The 27,872-nt window shown below is 45.6% G+C and overlaps 1 protein-coding gene across 2 annotated transcripts; it reads right to left on the bottom strand.

Moving 5' to 3' along the window:
- dok2l (docking protein 2-like) lies at positions 1 to 27,126 on the bottom strand. 2 transcript variants are annotated; one of them, XM_088933205.1, is made up of 5 exons: positions 27,011 to 27,126; positions 22,795 to 23,100; positions 19,399 to 19,516; positions 3,392 to 3,564; positions 1 to 1,611 (listed from the first exon to the last, which is right to left on the bottom strand). In XM_088933205.1, exons 1-5 carry the CDS (start codon positions 27,068 to 27,070, stop codon positions 613 to 615), a joined length of 1,656 nt encoding a protein of 551 aa, XP_088789331.1. In that variant the 5' UTR covers positions 27,071 to 27,126; the 3' UTR covers positions 1 to 612. The 2 variants fall into 2 exon arrangements, with proteins under 2 accessions (XP_088789331.1, XP_088789339.1); XM_088933213.1 differs by lacking the exon at positions 27,011 to 27,126 and adding an exon at positions 26,129 to 26,206.
- Positions 27,127 to 27,872: the final 746 nt, after the last annotated feature.

The following is a 27,872-nucleotide window of genomic DNA, read 5'->3' as shown; positions in this document are numbered from 1 at the left end:
CAGCCTAATTTTTTGTAATGAAGACATCAGCAATAAATACGAAATATGTGTGACAAAAAAAGTACAAAGAAACTCATTATACTATAGATTGGAGAAGAAACTGCCCCTTTGTCATTGATCTTGTGTGGTTTTAATATGTTCGTATTCTTATAAATATAGGACTGCATCTGGGGATTTAATCATTTCCTGAAATAATAGTTCTGTTTACCTCTTGAAACAGAGAAGCAGACACATTGTCTGTGGCTGTGTTTAAAATAACATGATGCTCATTCGAGCTGCGCTGACACTATGGACATGAACCAGGGCTGGGACTGGAACTGCTGCATCTCAGATCAATGCAAGGCAGTGATTACTCTGTTGACATGATTAAAGACAGAAAGAAATTTCTTCCCCCTCACACGTAATGAACTGTTAACAGCAGAGACCTGAACCTACCAAGGTTCTTTTGAAGCATTTGCACTGCTGTGGTCCCTTCTTGGCAGTTTTGGAATGGGGAAATACAGACGTCTGGCACATCAAGCAAGCTTTGGAAAGGTTGTGCTACAGTTCTGACCTCCCTGGGCCCGAGAACAATTTCCAAGGCCGTTCTGCGCAAGTCAGGCCCGTTCACCCCTACTTCTTATTCGTCTTTTCCATGGATTTGATCATCACATTGTCGTAGGTGGTGTCCAGGTTCTCCTTATCTTGATCCTGGACATCCTCGTCGGACTCTTCGGTGCTGAGGACCTTTTTCGGGGGCTTGGGCACGGCGTAGTCGTCGACGGAGGGGTTGTAGGGGTACTCGTGCCCGGCGGGGTCCATGGAGGCGGCCTGAAGCTTCCACGCATAACCCTTGACCTCCTCCGGGTCATCATACAGCGAGGTGCCCGTCGCTGCGGCGACCGCGCAGCCCTCGGGCTCGTCGTAGATGTGCTCTGCCCGGCTGTAGGCGGCGGGCTTGTGGATTTTGGCCCTGCTCACCACCAACTCGTCGATAGAGTCGTAGAGGGGGTCGGGGGCCTCCAGGGGACCCTTACCTCTCCCCAGCTCGGAGCCCGTCTCCTCTGGGGTGGGGATGGAGAAAGTCCGGAAAGTGCTGGCCAGGTTCTTGGCGATGGTGTCGAAGGGGACGGCGTACTCCGACTCGCGGTGGCTGGACTTGCCTTGACTCTTCTGGGGCCCTCTGTCCTTCCCGTGGTCTAGGGGCTCCCCGGGAGCCATGGAGATCTGGGAGTAGGTCTGGTCCTCCTGGGAGAGTATCGGGCAGCTCGCTATGGTCTTGACCTGAGGCTTCCGCGGCGTCGATCGCGAGTCTAGCGTCAAGCTCTTGACACCGGAGAGCAGGGTCTCGCTCGGCAGGTCCATCCTCTGCCGGCTGCCCTGCTGGACTTCCCCTTGAACTTCGGTGACCATGCTGTAAATGCCAGAGGCGCCCGCTGCCTGCGATCGGGGACTCGGCAAGGCGTCCCCTTCCATGCTGGAGAAGTGCTTCATGTGGTGGGCGAGGGTGCTCTTCTGCACGTTGATGGCCGACTCGATGGCCTGGAAGAGGCTGTTCCCTTGCCTGGTTTCGAACTCGAAGTTGCCTTCCCCCGAGGCGCACCTCCGTCCGGCCTCGAAGGAGAATGTCACCTGGAAGTGAAAGCTCATTGCGTTATCTCCGGCGTCATAAAGCCTATAGGCGGTTTGTGACTAAAAGCAGAGAGAGAGACCCCTGCCAGACTTGGCCAGGTCTCTCACGACAATTCTTCACTTGTGGTCTGAATGTCAGATTCAGAAATGAGCTTCTGCATCAGGCTGTGCTGCAGTGTTGCATAGAGCATTCCTTTGTAATAGTATCAGTTTGAATATACACATTTTACATGTTTTCTTTTTTGTTGGAACAAAATGTGTTGTCAGAATACTTTGTTTCTAAAGCATACATCTTTCTCATTTTTTGCTTTCACCGACTTTGAACACACTCTAAAACCAGCACTTAAAGCTTAGTTGTGTATTTATCACAGCACTATTAAAAGTGAATGAAATTGTTCCAGAGTCCCTCACCCACAGCACCACCCCCTGCTGGAGGATCAGCCCTGATTGGAAGAGAGGCACACGCCTCACCCACAGCACCGCCACCCACTGGAAGATCAGCCCTGATTGGAGGAGAGGCACACGCCTCACCTACAGCACCGCCACCCACTGGAAGATCAGCCCTGATTGGAGGAGAGGCACACGCCTCACCTACAGCACCGCCACCCACTGGAAGATCAGCCCTGATTGGAGGAGAGGCACACGCCTCACCTACAGCACCGCCACCCACTGGAAGATCAGCCCTGATTGGAGGAGAGGCACACGCCTCACCTACAGCACCGCCACCCACTGGAAGATCAGCCCTGATTGGAGGAGAGGCACACGCCTCACCTACAGCACCGCCACCCACTGGAAGATCAGCCCTGATTGGAGGAGAGGCACACGCCTCACCCACAGCACCGCCCCCCACTGGAAGATCAGTCATGATTGGAAAGCATCAATACCCTGCAAGCACCCTCAGAGTGTCACTGTGTGTGCTAAAAGAGCCCTAGCCCACTATTCTCCCCTACCATCAGCAGTCTCAGCCAATAGTACACTGTCAATTGGGGTCACAGTCAGAAGTGACAAGACCCAGGCTCAAACCCGTGATGACAGAGCTCAGCCTGTGCTTTAGTGAGCATCTTCATCTGTTGATCCATTTAGAAGGCCATGAACTGTCGAACACTACATAGCTGATAGCGATACACAGCAGATACACATCTGCTGTGAAAATGTCTATGAACGCTACACAATAGTGCATCCACATTGTCCACAAGTACAATATCTCATGTTTTCCTATTGAGTTTCTTTTCCTACACAATTCAATTCAATTCAATTCAAGGTGCTTTATTAGCATGACCGATGGGTACAATCAGTGTTGCCAAAGCAAATAAAAATAATAAAATTAACATGGAACAAAACAAAAAATAGAAGTAAAATAAAATCTACAGACATATTACAGACATTTACAACAAAGACATATTATAAAATATTGACATATACTGTAGGCGGCTGGAGCATTATTGGGAGACAGGCTCACTGGTCCTCAGGCTGTGACAGGAGATCACATACTGGGCTGCCAGAGTTCCCTCCTCCCTCTCCCAGTAGGATTGGGACCTGTTGTGGTCTTATTTTTGGCCTTCCTTATATTGAATTAACCTTTATTCCCCCTAAGGGAAATTGTCTTGCACATCAACAGCTCATAACATACAGCGTATGTAACAATAGTGCCATACTGCAACAGTACAATACCATTATACAAAACAACATTTACTGTATAGAATGTTTATATACAGTATGCATACAGGGGAATGAGAAGAGCTGGGAAAAGAAGCTCTCCCTCTCTTACAGAAAGGCTTACCTTGTCACGGCCGAATCTCCTGAGAAACCTGTAGGGCCAGGTGTACAGAGCCTCTCCTGTCTTGGTGTCCTTGAGCACGAGGTTCTCGAAGTCCGCCCTGAGGATGTACGTGCCCCGCAGTCGACACCTCTCCGTGGCCTCAGTCTTTCGAATGGTCACTTTGAACTCCTTCACTGTTAAGGAAACAAATAAGGAAGACAAAATCCCTTCAGGAACCATTTTATAGTCCTGGTCCTGGAGGCCCACACACCTGCTATCTCTTGTTGAAGATGAGCTCTGTCACGCAGCTGAACCCTTAATTGACATTATAACAGGCTTAATTTGAACTGTTTTGATTGTTCACAGCTCTTAAACATGTTTAAAACATGTTTGTCATTGGGCTTCTTGCAGCGCTGAGGCCCTTGGGTTCAATTCCAGGGGTGCTATCTGCGTGGAGTCTGTATGTTCTCTCCATGTGCATGTGGGTGTCCCCTGTCCAGGGTGTGCCCTGCTTTGTGCCAGTTGCTTGCTGGGACAGTCTGTATTGGATAAAGAGGTTGGAAAATGGAGGGATGGATTTCATAAGTAACATAAAATCCCAATCTTCTGAGTAGAAAACAAAAACCTGCCAATATTCCTGTCAGGCAACTTCAATTAAGCATTTAAGATTAAGATCAGCTGGAAAAGAAACCAACTGATGTGTGGAACCTCAGAACTAGGAGAACTCGGACTGGGAAACATATACTAGGTTAAAAGGTCACATACTAGAGGAGGCCACTCAGACCATCTAACCCAGTTGGTAGCTTGTGGGGTTCATGGGAAATATTGGTTTCAACTCGCCATTTGCTATGCATAAAGAAATGAGAAATGAAGCTCTTGATCTTTCATTAGCAAACTCCCATTATGCTGTATAGAAGCAATGTCACAAGAGAGGATTGTTCTCAATCCCACACTGCACCTGGCCAGCACGGACAGTGCTCCACCACACAAAACACGCAACATCACCCGTCCAACAACACACACACTAGAAAAATCCTGGAGAAGAAGAAGAAAATGTTTGTTTTTTTCTTTGTCGGGCACTTTCAAACTCAGGAGGAATCTGAAAGCTCAATTAGAACAAAGCTACGTCTGAATTTCCGTTTTCTCACGTTAACTCAGAGAGAAACAAATGCGCGTCTTGTGATTTTATTCTGAATAAGTAGCTGCCAGAGTTGGCTCAGATCACTGAAACCATCAACACCAGTTTTAAAGCCACATGTCTCACCCGATGCACTTCGTGTATCTGATCCAGAGAGTTTCTTACCTCAACATCCCTTCAAGTGTCGTGAATCCCCGGATATTTTTGTACTGTTATTTTCTATGAGTCATGCAGGCCTGGGCACTCTTCACCTCCCCTCACCTACATATTAAGTGATTGTAAAGCATATTGTTGAAACAGTGACTGCAGCTGTGTCAGTACTGACTAGGAGTGAACACAGAATAACGGCCTTTTTATCTGAAGGCTGTCTCCTGATGTGCGTCCTTGAGATGGTTTCAACACAAAAGCCTGGACAGCTTCTATTCTGTAGTGAAAAGTCTTGACCACCATTGTTTCAAGTGCAATTTAAAGTACAAGATGGGTGTACACTGCTCTGATTTCTTGGTGTCTAGTTACTTCCCTTTTCAAAATGAAGACTTGTTGGGGTTTTTTTCTCCAAACAACAAGCAGTGGGGCCAGATTCTATTCAGTTTACTTGGCTCTGCTATTGACAGGCTCTGCATTCTTTGGTGCACAGATCTACAGACACACATATGGACTCAATGATAGATATACAGTACCAATATGTGTAATCCATCCATCCACTCTCTAACTGCTTTATCCGATTCAGGGTCATGGAGGAGCCAGAGCCTATCCCAGCAAGCAACAGGCGGAAGGCAGGGTACACCCTGGACGGGACACCAGTCCATCACTGGCAGACAGACACAGCAACACTCACACTCACACTCACACCAGGGTCAATTTTCCCAGAAGCCACTTAACCCACCAATATGTCTTCGGACCGTGGAAGGAGACCCAGACGCACATACAAACACCACACAGATAGCAACCCAGAAATTGAACTCTGAGCCCCAGCAGGGCAGCAACGCTGACCACTGCACCACCATGCTGCCCTGCTATCCATGACATAATTTAAGAACATGCTCTACCTTTATAGTTTCTGAAACCTCATGCCACAAAACACAATTAAAATACCACGAATGGGCAGAGCCACAGTACATGCAATGTGATTGGTCCTGCTACAAAAATAAGTTTGCAGTTAAGCCAGTGAAAGTAACTAATTTCTATTTATGGCCAGCCCTGTGCTTTGATAGTGTCAGTGTGATTACTGCAAGCCCTTTATATTTATTTTAACAAAACATCTGTAGCCGGCCAGCATAAACACCATCTGTCGTTTCAGGTTTAAATAATTCCACACACAAATATCTGCATAATTCTTCTGCAATGTATTTTGCAAGGAGCAATGTTTTGTTTGTGTGTGTGTGTGTGTGAATGTAGAGAAAGTTTTTAAACACCACCCTCTGCAGCAGAACCTTGTTTGAGGCTTTTTCTACTGTAAGTCAAAGGCTTTGCAAAGTCAGTCAGCAAATCTCGTCTATAGGCCTCAATCGGCACTTTATTTTTTTCTGCTTTTGTGTTTATGTTGATTAATATTTTAAAGGCACTATATCAAATAGTGGTAGTAGTTCAGGTGGGTAGCTAACTATATCAAATAGTGACCACACACCCTCCAAATTGCTACAAGGCACAGGAATTAGATTTTGGAATGTGAGAGTAGAATTCCTGCTCAGAGGAACTGCAACATTTAATTTAATCGTGCAGGTAACTTAGACAACCCAACAAAGAGTTACATGATTAAAGAACTCTTACTGCCTCTCGTCTCCCACAGTGAACACCACTTGCATGTCTTTCTTTTCCGATTTTTTAGCGTTAAATGTTTTTTAAACTTGTCAACACAAACAAGCTGTTCCGGAGGGCTTTTTTTTTAAAAAAAAAAAACAAAACTGTTCTTGTAACTGAGCAGCTCATTAGTTGAGACGTTTTCTGTTCTGTAAAAAAAAAGATTAGAAAACTGAAACAAAACCGACCACGCTCCACTGAAGGTTGTATACCTTTCGCTCAGCTCTGGTTCTCCGTGGGACACACGGAGACATTGTTTTAGGTCTTTGTTTTCATTTAAAAAAAACACATTTCTTGTAGCTGGAGCCCCAAATTGTCCTGTCAGCTGTTCATGCTGCAGATTATATCTGTATTTTGTTTCAAATACAGGCATTTTTTAGAGCAGCGTCTGTGTCTTCGGTTTTTGTAGTTGATGTTTTCTGCAGTGCGCACGCTGTGCACACTGATTATCTGTCTGGGGCAGAGATTCCATCAGTCGGTTAACCTTCGTGACCTGCTACGCTTTCCTGCAGTCTTTACAACAAAGCAGCCGCAATAACTGATAACAGATGCATTTCTCTAAATTTGCTTGCTTTAATGTTTTATGACCCTGTTTTCACGAGGTGAATTGTTTCTGCTTTTAAAGGGTGGAAATGTCTGTTTTAATTCATGAAATTGTTTGGAGATAATCCTGGCTCTTTAAACAAAATGGAAAGAATCTTACAAACATCAAACATATTGGCAAAAATCTGTGTGAATATTAAAAATTGAAAGATTTGTCAAATAAGTGCATACATGCATGTTATTCCCGACGATGAATGCGTACTGTTGCAAAAAAAAAAATAAGTTAAAAATAAAATCAAACATTCAAACACATTTCCACAGAAGCAGGCGGAAAACACTCCTGCCAGACAGTACACCGCGCTCTGCTGTACAAATCTGGCCACTGCTCTGCTGCCAGTTCGAACAGAACGTGCCTTGATCCTCTTATAAAGTGAAACTGTGTTCAATCGTGGGTTTACGAACAAATGGAGAAAAAAAACGTAAATTGTATCCGTAACATAAAACGCTGTATTTTTATCAACGCGGTTACCCCTGTGCTCTATATACAGCATAGACTAATGAGTGGTCCAGCCACAACTCCGTCAGAGTGGAAATAGAGCAGGCCTAGTAATATACGATTATAGCATTTGAAATGACTTATTAAAATATTTAAAGTTATCTCGCTGGTATGTTATCCACTGTAGTATCTTGCAAATGTGTTGTAGGTTCGATACTTTGGTGTTATTGCGCACGTCGGTGCCGTCTGGTGCACCGGCTCTCTCCTGCTGACACTGAGCTCCAGCACCTCGTCAAGTACGAGTCAAACGCCGATGGTCACTCTTCTGTCCAGGAGCAGATAGTGCTCCAGTTCGGGGTCAAGGGGGAGCCAGAAGTGGAGCCCCACCTTGGAGACACACAGCAGCCATTCTGCACCAGCAGCCCCACCTGGGAGACACACAGCGGCCATTCTGCACCAGCAGCCCCACCTGGGAGACACACAGCGGCCGTTCTGCACCAGCAGCCCCACCTGGGAGACCCACAGTGGCCATTCTGCACCAGCAGCCCCACCTAGGAGACCCACAGCGGTCATTCTGCACCAGCAGCCCCACCTGAGGGACACGCAGTGGCCATTCTGCACCAGCAGCCCCACCTGGGAGACACACAACAGCCATTCTGCACCAGCAGCCCCACTGCACAGCAGATCAGGGGGAGGAATGAGGAAGTATTGCAGCAGACGACAGAAGGGGAACCTAAAAAGGATATCAGATCCCACAGATGAAAGCCCACAGAGAACTCTAGTCCCATGAACAGTGCTCTGGGACCTTTGAGTCCGGACCTCAGTTTCATAACTGCTTTGGAAATTCTGGTCCAGGGGGAAGAGTGCCACCTACTGGCCCTCCAACACCAGCGTTGTGCCCCAGTTCCCAATTTGCTCTTTTGTATCTGCATATAAGGTACAACTCATTTTCCACAACTATGATCATTTAAAACATGAGTCTAGTGTTGTTTTCAAAGAACGGAGGGTACATCCTGTCAAGAGGGAGTTCCACTGTGAAACCCCCCCTGTACCTGGCGAGTCAGCAAAACAAAGGCTTCTGCAGTGTGTGGGGCGCCGTCCTGAGAGACAGAGGTGACCAACGCTGATTCCAGGGAAGGCAGCAGGGATTAAAGGCAGGTTTATAAAAACCTACGTTAACTTTTCATCAGTTCTTTGTGTAATTGATTGGAGAGTGGCCAGCCCTGGCCCTGAAGCCTTCGAATGTCTATTGTGAATGAGCTGGGAGGAAATGAAGTATCTGCCCTGTCTCTTAGGACACTTGATGCTTTGAGGCTGGTATGTAAAATGCCGGCAGGGACTGTGTTTGCTGTCAGGCAGTGCGTTGGAGTTAACGTTGGCTTCAAGCTCAGCCTCTTCGTCAGCTGCAGGCCAGAACGTCTCAATTTCAGTCAATTTGTCCGCTGCCACAAATTGCTCTCTTATGATTTTTCTTTTGAGAGCACCACTTTAACCCGCTTTCTGGCAGAGGTAACGTTGTGCGACTTCAGGTAGTGTAGTGACGACCAGCAGCTCATTTTAAACACCGCCACCTTCTCGTTTCTGTGCTTTCTGTTTTTCTACAAACGTATCCTGGAATTACTGTCAAAATGAAATCCCTTAAAACAGTGTGCCAAGACCACCTTTTATTTCCTCTCAGCTGGGAAAATATGTTTAATATAAAACCATGAAATACAATAAGGGAGTTCGTGGCACAAACCTTCTTTCACTCCCAGTCTCTCTCCTCCCTCTGTCACACGAGATCAAATACTTGATCTATTTTTGAAAATCTATATTTCTCCACTCTTCAAACACATCTCAAAAATCCCTGTCAACTGGCATATTCAAAGACTGCAATCATTCCATTTCCCACAAGTCTCTGCATGGCCATTCATGTCAGTCTTGTCTACTGGATATGTTTGTTAAGCAAGATTTTAATTAAAATCTTCCATGCCACCAAACCCCGGATCTAACCCTGGCCTTGACCGGATTCTATTTCAAGAAACTCTTTCTCATCAAGCAAATGACGAGAGACTCTTTAGAAACTCCTGCAAGACAGACTTTCAAAGCTAGTGGTACAAATACAGGTGAATCACAGTATTGTGACAGTCAGTCATTTTTAAGGTCCTTTGCCTTCTTATTAGCATGTTAGGGACTGGAGAAGTAGCAACAGCAGGACAGCAGGGGCATAACGTTTGCCCAGACACCCGTCAATTACCACACAGTCAGAGGTGACACGTAAGGCCTGGTACAGGGACAACCGGACCTGGAACAAAGGGTCAGGAAGAAAAAACGACCCAGGAAGTAGGGACAGAGCACTTTGACGCCTGGACATCTGCACACTGTCTGTTCCTCAAGGAGCCCGATCTGTAAATTGTATTGTAAATTGCAATTGTGTAATGTATTGTATCCTATTTTTTTTTCTTTTTGTTAATCTAATCCCTATAAATTCCTTTCCTTCTACTCTTCTAGCCCTCTTAACGAGCTCGCGGACAAAGCATTTCATTGCCAACAACATCGCTGTATGCTGTAGTGTTTGTGCATTGATAAATAAACCTTGATTGATTGATTGATTGATTGATTGATCGATTGATCGATTGATCGATCGAGCCCCCAGTTGTTATGTCTGCCTATCTCCCACGATCACTCAGACACTCCCACCCCTCACTCAGGTCCTGGGGTCTCCGGCCAGAAAGAGGGTATCTAAGCCTCAGCCAGATGAGGAGGAAGTTTCGGCTGCTGCTGTCTTCCCTCCTCCCCTGTGTCTGTTGTAGAGAGCAGGGCAGGGGGTGTATAACAGCACACATTGTTTGAGACTGACAAATAGATGCTAGAGGCCATCCAAGCACTACAGAGAGTCTCTCTTTCTTCGGTGCAGAGGAAGAAGGTGTGCCAAGATACCGGACAGAGCTGATCTTGGACATTGGTGCTGACTTTTTTTTTGGTGCGGGGGGTGGGGGATTCTTGTTTTGATTACTGGGAACTAGGCCATTCGTTTGTTTGTGTGTTTGTGTGTGTGTCCCTTGTGGGTCATTTTTTGTGTCTAGACAATGACATCTTCATGTATTTGTTCCAGGGATAAAAACTGCAGTTATGTTGTATAGCTGTCTTGTTGCCGCACAGTGGGTGCACTGGTAGTTCTGGAGGAAGCAAAGAATTTGTGCTGGGAGCAGGGACCCTCTGAAAGCCCCTTTCACTAAAATTGCTAGGTGGGATAGTCGCCTACAGGCCCTGCATGGTGGTCACTATCTCTCTGAGACATTTTTAAGCCTGGAGGCTTTACGCTTTACATAATGGAGCCTGTTGAATGCATCCAGATAAGTATGAAATGACCCAATTAAAATAATGAAGGTTTAGTCAAATTAGTTTACCACAGTATTATAACTGAACCACTAAACACGTCTGGTTAGGCCTCATACAAACCGAAGCAAGTTTTTCTGACCCACAACCTTTAAAAAACAATTGGTATGGGTGTTTGCACATGCACAAGGGAGAACAATGCCAAAAAATAATCATTTTAACCTTGAAATGTTATGAACCATTTATGAACGGGAAGGCAAACTAATTCCAATTCTTTCAAAACATTGTCTTTTGTTATATTATACTGTAACGCTTACGGCCGACAGGTACTGTGTAAGAGCCGGCGTACCAGAGCAGGTGACGTCACCGCCCTTCCCTGTGATAGCAGGACTACAGCTACTGGGCTGTGGAGAGATCTCTCTTTAGCTCACCGGGCTAGGTCGCTGCAGAGAGACGCGGAAGTCCCAGGTTCGAGCCTCAGGCGGGATGGGGCCGACCAGATGCGGCAAGGGCGCCCGCCTGAGCCCCCGTTGCGTTACAATACTTTGGAGTCTATAACTTCACCATCGATACCAGTAAATACGCTGCCTTTAAGAAACTGTTAATACACTGTTACATCACATGCACCAACTGTAGATGTCTTGTGCAGTCGAATCTGTCAGCAAAGCAATTTTTAAACATGGGGGGGCATCTTAACGACCCACGATAACATACGTGTCGTGACGACGAAGTCAGGCCCAAACATGGCGACCACATTTACGGAGGTCCCGCTGTTGCGTCATGAAAGCTAGGAGCTTTTTCAAGGGCCACCGCCTCTCAAAGGGAGCCAACTGTTGAGGGGTTGCGGGCGCTGTGTGTTGTCATGTCTGAGGGCACCTGTTTTTTTTTACGTGGCGCAGTGTTGAGAGCTGTTAGCGCGTTTTTCTTTCTACATGTGTGCAGGAAAGCCGCAAGGATCGTTTGACGGTGGACGTCTTGTCAGGCGAACGCGGGCAGGCGCCTTGAGCGCAGCTGCCGGGCTCGATATGATCTCAGCGCCTTTCCTCAAGAGGGGGAATAAAAGAAAGAAACCGGAGAAAAGACCATTTCCTTCCTGCCGTGCTCTTGTGCTATATTAAACCTTACCGTGCAGAAAATAGATTCTACGACTTCCGTGTGCGGTTTGTGTCTCTGCTACTGGGTTTGAGCTAGAACAGGTGCAAACATTGTTTTTCACAAAAAAAAAACAACTGATCAAAATCAGCTGAGAAGTTTTATTGTTTATGGTTGCTCTTCGTATTCCGAGCCGTGAGTCTTTTTTTTTTTAACCACACGCCGCTTACTGCAATGCTCAAACGCGGCGAAGCAGCAATCTGTGTGATTTGGTAGAGACTTAATCCCAGGCAGGTGAACCCGATGCTTTGCTGCGAATTGACGGGCATCGGGCGCGGTTGAGACGTGTAACACTAGAGAAACAGTAAGATTATATACCCAGCGATGAAGCGCTTCCATTTTATATGATCACAGTTTAAAAGTGGCGACTTCATTCCACGCTGAGAAGTGGAGGGAAAACCGCGCTTGGGCTGCAGGAAGACAGCTTTAACTCTGTTGAGAGTACTTGTCTTTAAATGTATTCATATACAAATGTAATTACATGAACACGTGGCACCTAATTAACACAGATAACAAAACATCCCTGCTTATTATGTATTGAAGTCTTTATGTACGGCAAGAAGGTGTTCGTTCGAGTTACGAGAGAGTTACTGTTACTGGGAGTTACTGAGGGCGGCTTCAGTCCCCAGCGAAACAGTTTCCCTGTAAATACAGAGCACCGAAATTTCCCTTTTCTTTGGAGAATTGATGTCCGCACACACACGTTTTGCGTGTCGGTATACACTTCGCCTTTCTAGAAACGCCATGCGTTAAAAACCACCAAGATAAAAGGCGCCAAATATCCTCTTCACAAATGCACATTCCCCCTTTGTAGACAACTTTATTCAACCCCAGCCTTGTTAGTTTTTTGTTTTTGTTTCGTAACATTTTCCGAATGAACAATTTGTCCGTTTCTGAAATGTATAGCTCATGTTTGGCAGCGATTTTTTTTTTCAGAAACAATTTTTTTTTCTTCTGAAATGAAAAGGCTCGTGCTTTGGTAGCGGCAGTCCTACGTGGGCACAATTTGTCACATCAAACCACAGTTACTTATAGTTCACTGATAAATCCTTAAATGATAAATCAGCTCAATTAAAATAGGACTCCAGGACAGGACACAACAGTCATTTAGCATTGTGTGAGGCCAGTCCTGTGGTAAATCGCCCAAACACGTAAAAAACAAAGCAAACATACATTCGGCTCTGCATTAACACTAATATTTTTTTTTAAATGGGTGTTCTTGAGCTCTACGGAGCGCTCACATTGATGTCGCCTAAGCGACGGGAGGGACGTTTTTAGAAGCTGCGTGGAACAGTACTTTGATGATAAGGTGGCAGACTGCGCCAGACATCTAAAGAGTTGAACACAAATGCTTCCGTCTCCAATCTGATCAACCCGCTGCGCGATCCGTTTTTTAACAGCAGTTGCACAACAGTTGTAGAGGCCTCTACATTTACTAAATACTAGTTGAGATATATAAAACCATGTAGACTTGTTTGACCTACTTTCAGTGAACAGCTGGGACTTAACGTTCAGTTCAGTTATTTCAGATTTGTTGAACAAATGACCACTCTTTTCTTTTTAGATCGTGTAGTGTTTTCATGCTGCCTTCTATAGCCAAACAAGATAGGTAATTAAGGTTTAAGAAATTCAACTGGTCTTAAGACTGGCTGAGTCTTAAAAAGGTAGGTCAAATTATCAAGTGGACCCCAATGACCCTAATATTCATGGGAATAATTCATTTTCATGAGCTAAGGTAGCTCAATGTCTGCAGTTCTGCTGGCGAGCTTGATCACACGCAAGGCCATTTCTTGAGAAGAGATCAAAGCTAGACTGATACTTGTGCGCCTCAGTTAAAGATCATCAAAGGAGAGCAGCACATCGCTCCTTCAGCTGCTGTCCTACAAGCTTGTAACTCTGGAGTCCCCATGATCACTGCACTTCTCCCACCTGGCTGAGCACAGGGGTGTCAGGCCCGGTTCCTTGAAGTCCAGCCTCCCCTGGCTTGTCTTGCATCTGAGCTTTCAGTTACAAAGCTGGTCAAATTATTTCTTTAATTGAGCATCTTGTACCCAGGCTCAGAGTTAGTCAACTGTACCCTGAATAAAATGAATGCTGTGAGTAACAAACTGTATTATTCAAAGACCACAGACCAAAAACCCTATACTAAGGAATTATAATTTAAAAAAATACTTAAATTCATTGTTTAACTGGCTAATCAGGTTGGGACAGAAAGTATCATGTGCTAGGCCCTCAAAGAACTTTTAAATGTGACACCTAAGTTTTAACGTCTGGTGCAATTATTTTAAAAAAATCTGCCTTCGGGGACTCGGGTTTGTATCTATTCATACAAATGCAAATTTGCTCGCCTTAGCGTCTGCACTGCCGATTTGCGCTGATCTAGTGATGTCATGGATTGCCAGTTCCAGCACTAACTCATATTTCTGTGAAAGAGCCCAGGAGGCAAATCCATATTCTCCAAAGAGTCTAAAACAGCACAGTGTACATACAGCCAGATAAACTAGGAGGAAGATCGTCTTGTTTTCTATTGAATGGCATAATTAGAATCACACAAGACACGCATGAAAATATTAATCTTAGCCCGCAACACTGATTTTCAGGGAGAAAGGAGGCCTGTGTTTGAAATCTGTCCTGCCTGACAGTGATAGAGCTCAAGGTCCAGTGCTTTAAGCAAATCTTGTGTTGATGCAGGTGGCTGAGAAATTGAAATCTGCCTATTTATATTAAAATTGCATTCCACAAAAGCGTTTTTCCAAGGAAACTAGAGATGTTAAACAATTGGGCTGTGTGATGTGTCCTCTGAGGCAACTGGTGTGATATCAAAACATGCATTAAATAAAATCTGCCTTCTCCATGCTCATCTAATTGAACATCCATATCTGTAACTGAAGTATGGGCACGGCAGAGCAGGGGGTGTTGTCTCTTATCCACGTCGGGGTCTCCTTTCCTACTCGGGGTACCTTAACATTTTGAAATAGTTCAAGTTTGGGACCATTTAACTGCACGGATTCGCAACGGCAGAGTCGCACACACGATCTGAGCCCACTGCCTGCTCTGAAACCCAGCGCGCTAACCACAACAACAACGTCACACCCTTTTTCTGTACGCAATTGTAGCGGAGCTAGTTTGGGCTCATCGCCCTCCCTGCGCATAGCGGGGACCTCGGCTGCGACAGTCACACAGTGTCCCTCAATTAGGAATTACTGCCTTTCCGCAATTACAGCATTAAGATGAACAATTTGATAAATCGCTTTGTGATTCCAACAGAGATTATCGGTATGTTAATGAAATTCACCAGATGTGGAGAGGTGCTGCGTCGTAAGAGATCGGGTTTTCTATTTACCCCTTTCTGAAAATATTGCCCACTGCAGTTACAGTACCTTGAGCCCCTGAAACTTTCTTTTGAGTTGAGTTCCGTAAGGACAGGCCTGACGCCTGCGCTGTGACGTGTCTGGCTTCGTAATGAGCTCTTTTCATACAAAAGTCAAACCCTCAGACAGAAACCCGCAACTGATCGATAAAAGCCCAAGGGAAAAAAAAAAAGAAACGGTCAGATTACCTCTCCTGTAAGGAAAAAAACAGGGCCTTATATAATGTCTGCAAACGTTCTGCACCAGACAGGAAGTAACATCTGACTGCACAAACCAGTATCCCTCTGGTCAGTTTTCTGAGAGCAAAGGGCTGACAGTAGTGCTAGATTTCGCAGCCACAAGACAGGAAAATAAACCGCCAGTCTGCTAGTTTCCATTGCGTAGCCACGAGAGTTCGCGAAAAATATTTAAAAAAAAACGAGCTGGGCTTCAAGAGTGGTGACCGAGCGTGGCAAAAACAGAGGACGATTTCGGAGACTTGGTTTCCTAGGTTCTGCAACTCTGCAGCCCTTAAAAAACAACAGCTTAGCGAGCCTTGAAGAAATCGGGCCCTTTTATATGCCTTGACCTCTACATATTGGATAATATGCTGTAAAAGAGAAACCGAATATTAGGCCGCGGTGAGATTAAACATAAACAGGGCAGAGAAGAAATATTCGCGGCCCGTCTTCCCGAATATGGGTCTTACAAGGTTCATTCCTCAAGTCAAGTTATGGAAAGTTTCAAAATGAACGCGACCGTTTGCCCTCTGCGTGTCTCTGCGTGTCTCAACAACACTGCCTCCCTAAGTCTTTTCATACCGAAACTGATTGATACTCGGAGTGTGTTGTGCAGGGTTATTAACAGTGTTCAGGTAGGGGCGCAGTCTCTCTGGAAGAGCCAGCTGGGGGTGAACGGAGACCCCAGGAAACAGCCCCGCTCCGCACCGATGACAGCAAGCTCGGAATAAACCTTCTGGCGAAACAGCTGAATGTCTCGCCTGTTTGGTTAAGGTCCTGGAAACAACGGCAGGCATTTTCATGCATGTTCAAAGGCATTCAAGATTCAGCAATAAATGAGTGTTGGAACCAATGGCATTTTTTGCATTATTAATAAATCAGTATATACAGTATAGTACACAATGTGTACCACGCCCAAAGAAGGTACCACAGCCGAAAGGTTGTTTCTTTTCTCCTCTTTTCAGCATGGAATAAACCTTCACTTGTTCACTTGTACAGAATAGTACCTATGAGTATTTTGCTGACTTAGCCTTATAACGGGAGGGCATGGGATTAAATTCGACCTGAGAAACGTATCCTTAAGAACTCCCCTTGTTTATCTGGTGACAGAGTGACATTTGATTTCTAAAGTTCAACTCGGCTCGGCTGCAGTGCGACGGCGGAGACCAGCGGGCTGCGTTGTGGGTGGCGGGAGAGTGTCGAGACGGGCTGGCTCATTTGGGTCAGTAAAGGATACAATTATTAATAAAGCCACGTCTCTGAACGAGGAAAGAGCGTCCGGGATGTTCCTGCCTGCTACTGTTCCAGCCTCATGAAAGATTTAATTAAATTCAGCAGCGATAAGATACGAGGCTTAATAAGCAGAGCGGCCATGGCTAGCGGGGGGGGGGGGTGCATCCAGTTTTAATTTCATTTCGTCTGAGTGTCTTTGAGTCACTTGTGCAAGTACCATCTGGCGCCCGCTCACGTTGGTACGATAAGCAGTGACAGCCGGTATGTGCCCACAGATTTATATTACATCAGCTCTAATGAGGAGGTAGGCGCCTGGATTCTCGTCTCCTCACGCTGCTCTCTCTTTCTCTCTTTCTGCCTGACAGCCCCCCTCCACAATAAAATCTGGCGTCCAGCGAAGAGCTGTGTTAACTTTCGTCCACTACTCGCCCTTGATGAGGGGCACAATCACGCCCGTCCCGACGAGAGTCCTTCGGGCCCCCGCCCTGACTCGCGGTTCTGAGTTTTTAGTGCAGTCCTGCATTACAGCTAGGTAGGGAGAAAAGCGATTTGAATGAAACACCTATACAGCTGTGTGAAAATTAAAAGCTTAACTGATCCTGTGTTCGAAACAGAGCACACGAATATCGGAGATGTTGATGTTGTTGATGTTTTTTTTTCCACATTTTTACTCTCACTAGTTAATGTCACTTCCCTTGGGACACAGAGTCGGTTCAAAGGGTCCTCTTTCTGAGAATATATTTATTTTGTGGCAGAACACGATTGTACTCGCTAATAAGCCTTTTTTGTTGTTGTCAAGAAAAAGAAGATATTGGAAGATATTTTAAATACGATTCATCATTAACACCGAAGAAGACGCAAGATGAAACCTTTGACCATAACGTACCCATTATATTTTCTTTAAAATCTACCAGTTTCTTTTTCGCTGCCAGGGCTGTCCTATCCGATTAAATCTACAAGACGCTGCAGTGCGCTGTAGGGCTGCAGGGCTGAAGGACCTGATTCTCGTGTTGTGGTGAAACGCAGGCAGATCATTTTTCAGCCTGAACATCTTTGCTGAAAATCCTAATGTGATAAATCCCTTTCGTTATCAATCTCAGACAGAACACATACAATAAGTGAGATTTCGAGACCAAGAATCGGCATTAAGGTGAACCGTAGAAAAATAACCACTAGTATTACAGAGGCCTGTCCTTGTACAAAACTATTATAAATGGATTTTGGTGCCTCGGGCACCAGTGCCAGCCTTCTGCAGGAACATCTGCTTCAGGCTCTGCTGGACACACAAGGCCAGGCTACAAGAGATGGTTGTGTTTGTGCCTGCTCCCTGTTGTGCTTTGTATTTTATCTGCTTTGAATTTGTGTCTTTGCCAAAGCCCTTCATCTTAATCAGATAGTCTAATTCTTTTATGGCCATCTGATAATGCTTTAGTGGGAGTCTGCAGGGCTTTTCAATGACCTTGAAATTGGCTTGATCGCTGTTCTCCTTTCCTTCAGTCCTGTTTAATGCCATTAAACGTTTTAAGGCCTATGGACAGATTTGCTGCTGGAGTCTCTTTGCCAGCACTATAATTGTCTAGATCCTGTCTTGAATGAGATGCTGTGTAACCTGGAGTTCTCCAGGGTTTGGCTTGTGGTTTCTTGTTCTGCACATGTAAATTCTTGGAAGATCCAGGAAATACAGGAAATACAGTCTTGGTTTAAATTAAGATAGATAAGATCACTTTATTGGCCATTCCGAATTCATCTTTTCACAGACCCCAGCTTGCTCTCCATGAGACACAGACAGGGAGAGAAGCTGGGGGTCAGAGCACAGAGTACAGCGTACAGCGTACAGCGCCCCTGGAGCAGTTGGGGTGAAGGGCCTCGCTCAGGGGCCCAATGGAGTAGGATTCCTCTGCCGGCCGTGGGATACGAACCGACAACCTTCCAGCCACAGGCGCAGATAGCCACAGAGCCACTGCTTCGCCCCTTGCAATCCCCTTAAATCTTGCAAATCTGTGCAAATCTATGCAGGCCCTTGAGCTCAGGCAGGCATTACAGTAACTCCACCAACAGGGTGAGGAACTGCAGTTGATTTGCAGATGGAAATAAAATTTCTGAAGCTTTTACCTTAATGGCCTCTCTTAATTGGACCAGCGAAATGAGGTTCAACAACGCTTGCTGTCAATTACTACTTCACTAATCCACACATAAAAGTAAAAAGAGTACAATGACTCAGTGATTCCTCTACTTTAATTGCTGCTGTACATAAACACTTTCGTTTTTATATTTAACTTTCTATCTTTGAACCATATATCCTGAATAGTTTTGAGGACTATTGAGGAAGTTTGTATTTGTTTTTTATCATAGGTCTTCACTTATTATCTCTATAATTGAGACTAAAGGCCGGAAAAAGAGTACTCGAGTTTGATCTAGACGTGCGATTTGATGAAGCGGTGGTTTACATCTTAGAGGTGAATTCGCTCCACTCCAATCAACCAGCTTCAGCGCGCAAAGCTGGCGCTCTTCATCCCGACCTTCATCACACCGGGCACCGCCCACCTACTCCGTCTCCCGCCCCGAGTCGGAGGCGATGAGTGACTGACGTTTTCAAGGTGGCGCAGAACGGCGGAGGTTCTGGCTCGAAACGTTTGTGCTGCAGAGCAGCTGTGCTGTGCTGAGTGCCCGAAGAAGAGCGGAGTGGCTCGTTCAGCCCGCCGCTCCGCCGTGAAGTGGGCCGAGGGGGGAGGAGGTGAGGGGCGCCCCCAGGTGCTTACCGCTCTCCCGGGTGTTGTAGAGGGAGTTCTCCTCCATGGCCGCAGCCGACGAGTCGCCCCGGACCGAGTGCTGCAGACTGTTGCGCTTCGACAGCGACGGCCGTTCGTTCCAGTTCATCTGCGCGACAGAAGCGAATCGGGATTTGATACAGTCGAGCTAAGACGCATCGTTTCGAGTTTCTGCGCGTCTCCTGGAAAGCTGCTTTTGATGCTCAATAAAGGTTTTTGCATGTCTAAGCCACCGTTTTATTATTGTTGTTTTTCTCCTACCCCTCTTTCGTCGACAGGTATTATGTTTGCAACATGTTGCGCTCGGCGGAAAGAGGACATTGGAGGAAACAAAAGACGACTGGTCTTTTTTTCTGTATCGAGCTAGAAACAGATATTTCAGTGAGAACTTCAACGTTATTTTGTAAGACTAATTGGGAAACGATACACACTTCAACATTTTTGCCTCCCTGTGTTCATTCATGGTGTCCATTTTGCAACACCTGCCTTGTGAAGGATGTTGTTTCCATGAATTGCTTTTAAAGCGGGGTTACTGCCTGCTGTTGTTAAAAAAATACATTTTTTCCCAGCAGATCACCATTGAGCATGGTCTCCATCATTGTTTGAAAAGAATTGTACAGCTCCTCTTTGGGACTGTGAACTTGTTGGTGAATGTTGTCTGTAATAATTTCCTGTTTTTTTCACATTGACCCAATTTTAAATAATACCATTATTAAGTATGATAAGCAGAAAAAACATCCTTAATAATAACCTTTATTTTATATAAGGCCTTTTGTGGTGCTTCATCTCAAAACACATTTCAAAGAGCACTGCAAGGTTATGTAAGAGGAAGATCTTTGTCATGGAAAGTCTTTGTAGCCCTTTGGGGAATCCTCTTGGTGCAGCAATGCAAAACGCCCCCACAGCATTTCCTCTCCTTCCACGTTTGCAGCACTCGAAATAAAAATGGGTTCATTTCTGTTGGACCTTTTTCCACATGCCCATTCCGGCCTCTTGCACCTGTCTGTGGGGAGTTTGCATGTTCTCCCAGGGTGGGCACGGGCGTTTCAGTGGGAAGACACGGCGGTGAGGGTTCAGTAGCTGTTTGAAAGCGGTCCCTGGAGGAACCTGCCGTCTGTCTGATACACTTCACTTCCCTGGTGTGACTCAGCGTGGCGGCACCACAGACGGAGGCTGCTGTCGAGCTCCATTTCAGGCGGCACCAAGGCTCCGCAGTGAGGGCAGCCCTGAGTGACGAGAGCTAGCAGAGGGACCGCAGAATGGCGCCTCGTTATTCTGGAGATGGGGGGCTCAAGGCCTTTTTAATTTGTAGCGCACCAGACTCCATTATAGGGGGAGCAGAGCTGGGAAAGTGGGAAACACGTACTGAGTCCCCTGGCTCTGCATTAATAACAGAAGAGAAGCGTTTCTGTGAGCTGGGTGTGATCACTTGAAGATGACTCCTTTTTACTCGCCGACAGCAATCTGGGTTTTCAGTTAGAGCTGCTCCATGTGCAGTCTGGAGAGAGACCGTTTTCGTGCTGGTGCCCACCCCAGGCACTGTTTTGCACACCTTCCTCTTCCCCATTCTCTCATCTTGACGTCTCTGCATTTTATTTTTGCAGAAGTGCTGTTGGCCCTCTCCGCAAGACAGCCCGGTGTGACTTCTGGTTGGTAAAGTTGCACACAAGTGCTGCCGCCCCCAAAATTAAAACTGCTCTCTTTGCCGGCAGCGGCTTCGTAGAACTTCTTTTTCCTCGATAAGGAAGCCTTACGTGCTTCAGGACACTCGAGGCAGAACAGGCGGCGTTTGTGAATGCACCTTGAATTCAGTCGCGGAGCAAACAAAGAAAAATCAGACGGCGTAAGATGTGCTGAATCCCAGTTTGCGCTTGTAACTGGCAGGCTGGAGAATTCAATATTGTTCCTGGAATTCACAGAGAAGGCCCTCAGAAATCTCTGAACCTGTGCGGGGAACAGCCCCGGTGACATGTGGCAGCAGGCTTTGCGCCTATCATCTGTGCCCCAGCTGGAGTGTGCACACACAGGGTCTCTATGGGAGAAGCACCTCTGGCTGGACTGTAGCCTGTGTGCGGCGGTGACACAGGTGCGTAGCTCTTGTGGAATTAGAGCACTGAGCACCTGGAGGGGGTCAAACAGTCCTCTTCCCAGCGGACTGACAGGGCTGGCGCCTTCCACCACAAAATTTCAGTTCCGACGTCTCCATTGGCGTCGCAGGACATCTGGAGTCCAGAAGAAGGGATGCACTTCAAATTAAGTGCAATCACCCAAAACACTCCTGCACGCCCCTGAGAAAATCTGTTGAACATCTGGGTCAGGAAGACGTTACTGTGCGGTCAAGGCTGTTGGCACTGAAGGAGAAAGATGCCGATAGCTTATGTTCATCAGGATGCCGTGTTGCTTATGAAACTGGAGTGCGCGAGGCAGACCAGCAGCGTCTGTCCATCAGAACACAGCAGAATGGACTTCCCCACTGACGGCATGCAGACTAAACCATGTGAAAGGCTACAAGGCCACAAGAGGGGCTCAGGCTATGAAGCCCGTTTGGTTGCCAGCAGCTGATCGCCTCAAGGCTGACATCCCACTCTTTCTCGTAAAAGGTCTAGTTATAGAAACAGAAAGGAGTTGTGTTATGCTTGCCCATTCATGAGTCAAACCTGCGTGTTCTATTTCAACTGCATTCGTGTCCTTTCTCTTTCATATCATTTTGGCAATTAAAATACGAGCAGGTGATGGAAAACGGACAAGGTGATGTTTGACGTTCTTTTGATGGAATGAACATTTTGCTTTTGCTACCTGCTCCTCAGCTTCAGCTTCCTGAATGTATGTATGAACGTATGCCTTTAAGCTCCGGCTCAAACCGAGTGAATAAATACTAAACATGCAGTGTGTATCATATTTTTGCATGTACGGAGCAAATTGTGCAGGAGAAATGAGAAATCCTTTACTGTTGAGGCTTCTGTAGAGACCTCTGAAATTGTATGGAGAACTCAAGGCTCACAAACTAGTAACATAGCGGCCAACTACAGCTGCACTGTGGCGCAGTGGTCATAACTCTAGACTTATAACTGAAAGGCTGTTGATTCAAAAACCAGGTGGGGCATGGCTCTTGTACCTCTGAGTGAGGTATGTCACCCACATTGTTGCAGGTTTAAAAGCCTCCTGTGCTGTAGTGTGGCACAGTGGTTAAGGTTCTGGACTGGCAACAGGAGGATTGTGGGTTCATATCTCAGGTGAGACACAGCTCTTGTTACCTTAAATGAGGTACTAAACTCATGAGGAGCTGTGAAGAGGGTAATCACATAAGTTGTTTTGGCATCAGCCCAGCAAATAACAAGATAAATAGCATCCACAAACACGAACGATCACAACAAGCGGAGAACCTACAGGGAAAGCTGTCTCGCACAGCTTCTGCGTCCAGTCCTCCAGCTCGGCGCTCTCGGCGGCGAACACGAACAGCTTCTCCGTGGTCTCCACCAGGAAAGGCACGCAGTCCCTGGGGCAGCCATCCATCTCCACCTCCGACACGCGGATGCAGTCGCTCAGCTTGATCACCTTCTTGTTCTCCTGCTTGCGGAGCGCCTTGTCCGGCTTCTCCGTGTGGCCCCCGCTGTCCTTGCACTCGAAGAACTCCATGCGGGCGATGGAGCAGGTGCTCTCTCCGTAGACCGTGGACCAGACCTTCTTCCACTTCTGTGTGCGACAAGCAGAGTCAGGAATGAGCACGTGTTTTGAAACAACAACAATAATACTCCCATACTCTTATATAGTGATTTTCAGGACACTTCACTCAAAGCGGTTTACAGGTAATGGGAAATCCCACCACCACCACCAATGTGCAGCTCCACCTGGATGATGCAACAGATAGCTCCCCACATGCCAGCTCTCAGGGGGGAGGAGAGCAGAGTGATGAAGCCAGTTCAGAGATGGGGGTTATTAGGAGGGATTAATTGGTAAATGCCAGTGGGAAATTTGGCCAAGACGCCAAGGTACCACCCCTACTCTTTTCAAGAAACGCCCTGGGATTTTTAATGACCACAGAGAGCCAGGACCTCAGTTTTATGTCTCATCGAAAGGACGGCGCCTTTTTTTACAGTATAGTGTCCCCATTACTAAACAGCAGGAAGAACTTAAAACAAAGCAAATGAAATTTTAAAATGTTCAACGAATGACAGAAATATCGCTAGCCTTACTCCTGCAGTCCTTTAACAGAAAAGAGAAATCTTATCATGAACATTGCAGCTGACAGTAATGCAATCATGCACATTTTGGTGCTAACTATAATAAGCATCACAGATATATTCCTGGCCTGTTCCTTCCAGTGGTGACATAAACAGTCTTGATGGTAAAAATGAGTAGCCCGCTTTCAAGTCTGTTGATCATATGTGCTTTCAGGAAAAAAAAAAATTGAAATGTAATTTTAGTGTCCCAAAGAGACTCCAAAACTGTGCTCTTAGAAGATTCATAGCAGGTTAAGTGGAAAAATGTGGTCAAATCCGTTTCACTTTGAAAACACGTGAATACCCCCCCAAAATAAAACAAGGTTGTTTTCCTAGCTGTCTTTTCGAGTCTGTCCAACTGAATTACTTCTACCCCGTGCTGAGCTGCAATTTTTTTTCATTTCCATAATACAAAACCACTAAATTCATCTTACTAAAACAGTCAATATTCTCTGCTCTTGTCTGTGGCAGAGCCCTCACATAGTTTTCAAGCATGTCAGGTCACAACTTTCAGGCTCGTTTCCTGAATGTTCACTTTGTGATATTAAAAGAGGAAGAAGTTATATTTAGAAGGAAAAGATAAAAAAGAGTTTCTGGCATTTCTCAGATTGTTTCCAAGTGATAGTATTTTTTTGAAAGGGTGCGTGTTTTCAGTTGAAATTGGGGTTTTAACAGCTCAGAATGGATCTTAACATTTCTTCAGCAAGCATCAGCCCAAATCTCTTTTGTCACTGCTGCAAGTCATACACTTTCTGTTAAAAAAAGCCTCTTCTCTTCTTTTTCTTTACTTTCCTAGTGCCTTGACGTCATTACTGGCAGCAAAAATGTGTCGCTGCCTCTTTCAACGCTGAAGAGTTTCATTTGGATGGGAAAAGAAAATCAGAAAGAATCCTTTTTTTTCCCTCTGCCTTCCTCTGCCCTCGGCCCTTCTGTAGTCTTGCGGACAGAGATGTCTCTTCAACGGGGACCTCGTTTTCACAAGTACACGTATGCATAAATAATAAAGCCATAGGTTTCCTTATAATCTTTGTGTGGAGCATGCACGGTCTCCCTGTGTTTGTGAGCTGCTCTGGGTTCCTTCAAGGCCATGTGGGTTAGGTTTCATTGGATATTCTTCTAAATTATCCCTTCCTCGGCAGGAGTTTCCAGATCAACCAATTCTTACTATGGGACCACGGAGAAGTTAAAGACAGGAGTTTACTGAACCTCCTTAATTCCTGTGTTTTCCAGGTGCATGGGGCAGTAGTCTAGTAGATGAAATGCACTGATTATTGTAACGATGTAAATAATGATTTCCATACAAGGCCCTAGATGAAAATCACACTGCGCAAAACTAAAGACGGAAAAGGTGTTGATTTCATTACACCGATACAGAATCTGTGCTGTGTTCATTCTCTGTGCAGAAGCAAAAATCCACAAACCAGAGGACACAAGGAGAAACTTAGGGGATGTGAGCAGGAGACACTTACTTACACTAATGGTTGTTGGGGTCTGGAACAAACTGCCAAACTATGTTGTTAAAGCCGATACCTGGACTTCTTTAAAGTAATTTTTGTATTTCATGAATCATTTTTGTAATGATTCACCAAAGGAATGAATCTGTATTGCATAAATGCGAGTGCTGATTTTGCTATTAAGAAACAGCATGTGAAAAAAACATAAATACCTAGAATGTTAACACCAATGTAATAAAACCTGTGTTTTTATATTTTTTCTGGTGGGTGAGGTGTAAATTGAGTAAATGATTAATGATTGCCGCATGAGGAGAAAAATGATTTATTTAAACATGTTAAGTGGTGGGGTTTTTCAAAGCATTTTTGAAAAGCTGCAAATGGAAAAAATGTTGGATTTTTTTTTTTGGTGCATGAGATCATGTCATGTTACACACAACGTGAAATCCTGTGAAATACAGCCCCGTACATCGTAGCCAAAAATTATGGCTGTCCGGACAATCACATTACTATTTTGTTGTCTCCCTTGTCTTCAAAATGAAAATGGAACACAATCCCAGCAGAAAATGTTTTAATAATGTCTTATTGAAAGACAAGTGGGTCTTTCTGGGGTGATGGGTTACAGTAGCACGCTGTAAATGACCACGAAAGAAAGACTGCTTTAAGCTGTTATCGGCATGATCATACTTTGAAATGATTTTGAAAGCAATTGTCAAGTATTATTTTGACTTCCTGCTTATAGATCATCAAGTACAGTAACAGCAGAGCACAGCTTCTGTTGCTGTTTGCCCTTATTGGGAAACACCTCCAGCCCCCAGGCTTTTGGTAGACAGAACATTAAAGTGTGTAAAAGCACAACAAGTTCAAACAGTCTCTCGTTTCACAATTTCTTTGTGGTTCCAAAAGTAGCTTTTGTTTTCATTTCTTTAGCCCTTAATGGTACTGTACCATGTAAAACGTTTTGGTGCGTTCAGGTTTTACGGTTTTAGCAAACTGATGCCAGTCAGTTTACTCTGCTTTGGTGAAGTCTTGCGCCAGTTTGTACCATACCTCTGTATGTCTTCTCCAGCCTCTTCGCATCATTTACCACCCTTTACAGGACTGGAAGAGTCCAGTAATCTTCAAAAGGTTTTCCTGTCATGTAAAATACTTTCTACCATCAGATGGACTTACATATACTTGTTTTTATTGCACAAGTAAAGCACTCTTTTGCAATCCCAGTGCTCTTTTTCTAATTGCAAGCTTTCAAACAACAACATAAGAACTCGTGACTGGCCTGCATGTGACTCTTAGATCATCCTTGATCATCGATTTTCTGTTTTACCCTTTCAACCCGTAACACCACCCACGCAACCAGTGCGTGTGAGACTGGCTTTCTGAGCTCCAGACAGTGGCAGTCGAAAGGTTTCTTGAAGACATAGAGAAGCAAATGTCAAAACGTCTCCCACAGCTTGCTGCTGCACAAGGAGGGCACCGAGCCTGCAGTTGCAAGGGCTCAGACAAGAACAGCCAAGAATCTTCGCTGCTGGAAATGAAAAGCTTGCGGGGAATCACACTTTGCACAGCTCATTTCTGCCGTTGTTTGTTTTCTACCAGCTCTTCAAGCTCTTTTAAAATAGTAGGGCTCTTTACATCACCAACCAGTGATGTTAGAAGGTATTAGTCCTACTTTCCAATAGTTCCAAGCACTTGGTGCAGCTTTATAAAGGGCTAAAAGACCAGACAACGTGGCAGTTATGCAGTTAACCAGGCGTACTGTGGGCTCACAAGCAGTGTGGCCATGAGACTGGTTGAGGAGTTAGAGGTGGATAAGCTGACAAAGAACAAGCCATCTGAGCCCGTGTGACACAACCTCCTTCACAGACTCATCCCGTTCTCTCCAAAACAGCCACGAAGACAGGAGCTGGACAGCACCCGCGGAGAAGGCCTTACCTTCCCGAATCTCTGCTGCTGAAGGTACAATACTCCCTGTTTCCTAATGGCCTCCTCCATCTTCCACCAGCGTGCCTCTCCCTCTCCCTCTCCCCGCCACTGAAGAAAGCTGTCTGTGCTCTACAAGTGCAACGAGCTGGGCTTGTGGTATGTGGTATCAGGAGGTGACGCAACTGCCCTCGAGTTCCTCATTGCTTCTGACTTCCTCTGCACCGCTCTCTCGTTTCAGAGGCGTCTGCTGTCTCAGGAAGGCTTTGCTACTCCTTAGCAGGATGGTTCTCATGGCTGTATTTTTTTTTCGTAAACCACCGATCCCAAGCCGAGTTCCTCTGCCTCATTGTGACACACTGCAATCTCCTGTTCGTGTGGTAACTCATAAGACCCTGAGCTGCAGGCGTAACACGTCGATTGATCTCCAGGCCCTGCGAGCTGTGGTCCCTCCTTAATGTTTTGGTCTCGCGGGTCCTAGATTCGTTGCTGAAGCCGTTGGACTTTCTAATGCAGTGTGTGCACTGGACATTGTGCATACTGTATGTTTTGTTCTCTTTCATGTTCAGCACACACACACATACACACACTAAGAGTTACCTGTTGGCAAGCAGTAAGTTCACTGTGAGGATGCGGTAAGGTCTTGTCTGGTTTGCCAGCTTTTCCTGGCACCTGAACCCCCTTGTAAATGCTGTGTCTGCCAACTGCATGTTTTTGCAGTTTCGATAATAATGAATCTATGCAAAATCTAACCTTTGATTCGCAAGTGAATTTGTCTGAAGTAACAGTTCATATCGGACAAACCTTTAAAAAAAAATGAATGTTAGATTTTTTTTAGGGCAGCAATACCTTAACAAAGACTTCCTTTTATAAC

Source organism: Atractosteus spatula, chromosome 2, assembly GCF_055471065.1.
Source record: "Atractosteus spatula isolate fAtrSpa1 chromosome 2, fAtrSpa1.hap1, whole genome shotgun sequence".
Classification (NCBI taxonomy): domain Eukaryota; kingdom Metazoa; phylum Chordata; class Actinopteri; order Semionotiformes; family Lepisosteidae; genus Atractosteus; species Atractosteus spatula.
This window is presented reverse-complemented; position numbering and strand designations above follow the sequence as displayed.

Coding starts and splice junctions, on each gene's coding strand:
- dok2l (XM_088933205.1), bottom strand. CDS start 27,070: ATGGAGGAGGCCATTAGGAAACAGGGAGTATTGTACCTTCAGCAGCAG. Junction 19,517..22,794: donor TGTGCGAGACAGCTTTCCCT/GTAGGTTCTCCG, acceptor TCTGTCGCGCAG/ATGAACTGGAACGAACGGCC. Junction 1,612..3,391: donor GGAGATTCGGCCGTGACAAG/GTAAGCCTTTCT, acceptor TTTCACTTCCAG/GTGACATTCTCCTTCGAGGC.